Source organism: Orycteropus afer, unplaced genomic scaffold (genome assembly GCF_000298275.1).
Source record: "Orycteropus afer afer isolate SDZICR_OR568_19922 unplaced genomic scaffold, OryAfe1.0 scaffold00244, whole genome shotgun sequence".
Lineage (NCBI taxonomy): Eukaryota > Metazoa > Chordata > Mammalia > Tubulidentata > Orycteropodidae > Orycteropus > Orycteropus afer.
Genome location: NW_006921831.1, coordinates 1,154,294 through 1,158,195, shown reverse-complemented (window position 1 = coordinate 1,158,195; position 3,902 = coordinate 1,154,294). Strand labels below are relative to the sequence as shown.

The following is a 3,902-nucleotide window of genomic DNA, read 5'->3' as shown; positions in this document are numbered from 1 at the left end:
AGCAGGGAGGGGAAGGAAACGCAGGAAGGTGTCCGTGCTCACGGCCGCCCTCAGTAGGCTGTGCTCAGAGGGGTCCCGGCTCAGTCCGTATCCCCCAGATCCCAACTGTGGAAAGAAGCCGGAGCAGCATGTTGGCCCTTTGGGTCCGTGTGTCCTGCAGCAGCCCACGGGCTCGGGGTACCCGGGGGAGGGGCTGTGAGCGGCTCGGAGATGTGCCCTGTGAGTGGCGGCCTGGGGTGCTCCCTCGGGTCTTGCCTCCATGTGAGAACAGTGCAAGATGGGGACATAGAAAGGGCTTTGTCCAGTGAACAGGAGACGAGAGGGACTGAGCAGGGGTCAGGCCACACAGGCTGCCAGCACCACCCGGGCCCTTAGTCACAGCGGACACAACGCCTGGGACGGCCCCCCCAGGAGACGCTCCTCGTGTACCCAGTCAGGACCTGGAGAGCCTGGCCTGAGAGGTGGCCGTGGCCCTGAACATGCCCGTCGTGTGCTGACGGTCCACAGCCAAGCCCTCAGTGCCCTGCCGCGGGGTCACTGGGTTCCTGGAAGCATGGGTGGGGTGTGGGGGACGAGGCGCGTGTACCCCGAGCAACACCCGCCCTCTGTCTCTCTCTGTCCATCAAGCGCCCCCTCCACCCAAGCGTGCTCCGACCACTGCGCTCACCCTGCGCTCCAAGTCCATGACCTCGGAGCTGGAGGAGCTCGGTAAGGCTCGCCGTGCCCACCTGCGCTGTGCCCGCACCCCACCGCCGTCACTGTGCCATGCGCCGAGCGCCATGCATGACGCCTGCATGTGTGTGCCTCTTTGGTGGTAGGCAGCCTCTGTAAGACGTGTGCTGGCCCGGGGGTGCTGGGACTGGTGTGGCCGTTCCGTCTTCTCGGCTTATCTAACATTGTTTTGTTTTGAATTTTTGGGCCTCTCACTAGTGGATAAAGGTAAGCTCCCCACGGTGTCCCCGAAACAGCCCCTTCTGCTGTCTAGGGGACCCCACCAGCATCCACTCGGCCCCAGGCCCAACACGCAGCTCAGACCCGAGCATTTGTCCTTGGAAAGGATCTCGGGAGGGTGGGCCATTCTGCCTGCCAGGTTTAAGGCTCCGGGCCAAAGGTCTCCAGGGAACAGACTCCAGATCTGGCCATAGAAGGGGTCCAGCATACCTGGCCAGTACAGTGCTGGGTGGTGTTTGAGCCTTGGGTGGGCCCTTAAGCATCATCTTGAAGAGTCCCAGAGCACCGAGGAGTGTCTCGGGGAAGAGCACAGAGCCCTGAGGGACAGGAAGTAGCTAAGAGACTGCTCAGCCCTGCAGGACCTGGGCGCATTCAGCAGAAAGGGGTAAGCATGTCACCCAAGGCCTGCCACCAGGACTAGGATCTGAGCCCGGCTCTGTCTGACTGACATTGTATTCACCTGAGCCCAGCCTATAATGGGAAGGCCAGGGGCCCCTCATCCACCCTGGTGTCCATGTCTGGAATCTTGGGGGGGGGGTCACTGAGGTGTCAGTCCTCTAGAGAACAAACAGTGTCTTTGCTGTGAGGCTGCCCCCCAGGAACCAGTGGATCCCCTGCCTCTGGGAACCAGCAGATCTCCCCGCCCCCAGGAACCAGTCAATCCCCCCATCCCTGGGAACCAGTTGACCCCCCGCCCTCAGGAACCAGTCGATCCCCCCATCCCTGGCAACCAGTCAATCCCCTGCCCCAGGAATGAGAAGATCCCCCCCCCACCGCCGTCCCTGGGAACCAGTCGGTGCCCCGCCCCCAGGAACCAGTCAATGCCCCGCCCTCCAGAACTGGCCCGCCCCTTCCCAGCCCCTCGGTGTGCCTGCACCTTGTCTCCTAAAACAGGGTCTGGAAGCACCTCTGGGCCGCAGGTGCCACCTGCGAGGAAAACGTGGCTTTCCTCCTGGCCAGCTCCCTGAGGGTCTGTCTGGGCCCCGGGGAGTCCAGCCCCAGCAGGCAAGTCCCTTTTTATGAAAAGGGGCTCTCGTGAGCATCCACTTAACCAACAGACAAGAGGGGGGGCCCGGGGTCTCCTGAGCCCCCAAGTCTCATGGCTACAGTGAACACCCCTGGCCATGGGGCTCCGTGGCTGCCTCCCCAGTGGCCTGGCGTCCATTCACACTCGTCCTTGTACACCCATCATCCACTTTGGCAAGGCGCTGGCAGAGGTGCTAATTAAGAACAGAGCCCCAAAAACCCGCCCGACCCTCCCACCAGGTAGAGCCAGGATTTGCAGGCCAGGTGGAGAGGAGGCACATGGCCCCATGGTTCCGGAGCTGTGGCTGTTTGCCACTGTTTGCCAGCCCCTTCTAGGAGCCCTCGGCCCCAGCACCCCCCTCCACCTTTGGCCCCCCCAAATGCCACCTGTCCCAGCCTGCTTGCTGAGGCTGTCCTGTCCCCAGAGTGGCCCGAGATGAGGCTGTGGCCACGTGCCGCCGCCACGGGTGACTCACAGCTCCCCTCTCTGTCCACAAGCTTCCGTCCGGAAGAAGAAGGGTAAGGGAAGTACAAGTGTCTGTCCTTGCCTCGTGCCCCTCACGCCTCGGGGAGAGGAGCCCCCGTGTCCGTCGGCATGGTCTAGACTGTTCCGTGAACCGTGTTGTCTCTTCCTGTCCCGGGCCCTGCTGCACCCAGACACATGTCCCTGAGTCTGTCTGTCTGCTTTGCTTCTCTCGTCTGTGGTTTCTCCCAGCGTGTGCCATGTCTCCGGAGGGTGGTGTCTACATCATGGCTTTGATGCCCGCAGGGTCTAGGCCCAGGGTCACAGCCAGGCCTGCCTCGCCTAGCGGGCAGCACAGAGTCTAAGCTGCAAGGCTCACGCCTATGGGGACTGAGCGGCCCATTGCCATGTGTGTCCTCAGCTCCCCTGCCTGGCCTGGAGGTGCAGATGGGCAGAGGCCCGGTGACTGGACACTTGGCACGGGGCACAGCAGGCCTGCATCCTGACCCCCAGCCCCCTGTCAGTCAGCAGCTGTCCTTAGCTCCCAGGAAGCCCTCCTCCACTGGGCTAAGCGGGGCTAAGTCAGGAGGGTGGGCATTGCTGACACACAGACTGTGTGTGGCCCCCACGGCCAGGCCTTGTTCTTGGATGTGTCTCACTTGTGGAGACAATGGCCTCACCCTGTCAATTCCAGTGCTAAGCCACTTCTCCCAGGCGGGTGGGAAGGGGCCCTGCTGCACTGGCCCTAAGGCACGGCTCAGAGCCCCGAACATTACAGTGAAAGGGGCTGGCTCTTGGGGCCCAACGCAGGAGCACTTGGGTCCTGGGGCTCCAATTCTGTACTCTGCCAACCGGCTCCCTAGACACAGGCCCTGCTAGCCACCTGTGCTCAGAGCACCCCAAGCCTGCACCGCCACCCCCAGTGGCAGTCTGGGAAGATCCTGTGGGACGTCTAGCATCGGTCTTGATGAGTTTGATGGAATACCGTTTTTGTAAGGACTTCCTTCGTCCGAGGCTAACACCCCAGCTCCTGGTTTCAGCCCCTGCACCTCTTGAGGAAGGCATTCACCTAGGGTACCCCAGGGCCCTGCTGCTGTCCCAGAGCCGCCACGGAAAGCCGTCAGCTGTCAGAGAGAAGAGCATGGACTCGGAACTGGTCACACCCACCCAGTGCCATGCACTCTGCCCCCTGAGGAGCGCCTGCAGCAGCCAGACACCTCCCGGCCTTGTGGTGGTGGGTCTACACGGCCACCCTCCAGACACCTCCCGGCCTTGCGGTGGCGGGTCTACATGGCCATCCTCTAGACGCTTCCCAGCTTTGTGGTGGTACGTCTACATGGCCACCCTCCAGACGCCTCCCGGCCTTACGGTGGCGGGTCTACACGGCCACCCTCCAGACGCCTCCCGGCCTTGCGGTGGCGGGTCTACACGGCCACCCTCCAGACGCCTCCCGGCCTTGCGG

The 3,902-nt window shown here is 63.0% G+C and overlaps 1 protein-coding gene across 1 annotated transcript in view; it reads left to right on the top strand.

The window, feature by feature from the left end:
* The window catches only part of SHANK2 (SH3 and multiple ankyrin repeat domains 2), a 626,142-nt gene that overhangs the window by 594,176 nt on the left and 28,064 nt on the right, over positions 1 to 3,902 (top strand). Inside the window, exons 16-18 of the mRNA XM_007949326.1 lie at positions 628 to 708; positions 931 to 939; positions 2,476 to 2,496. Coding sequence (XP_007947517.1) covers positions 628 to 708; positions 931 to 939; positions 2,476 to 2,496 — 111 coding nt within the window. The remainder of the gene's footprint in view (positions 1 to 627; positions 709 to 930; positions 940 to 2,475; positions 2,497 to 3,902) is intronic.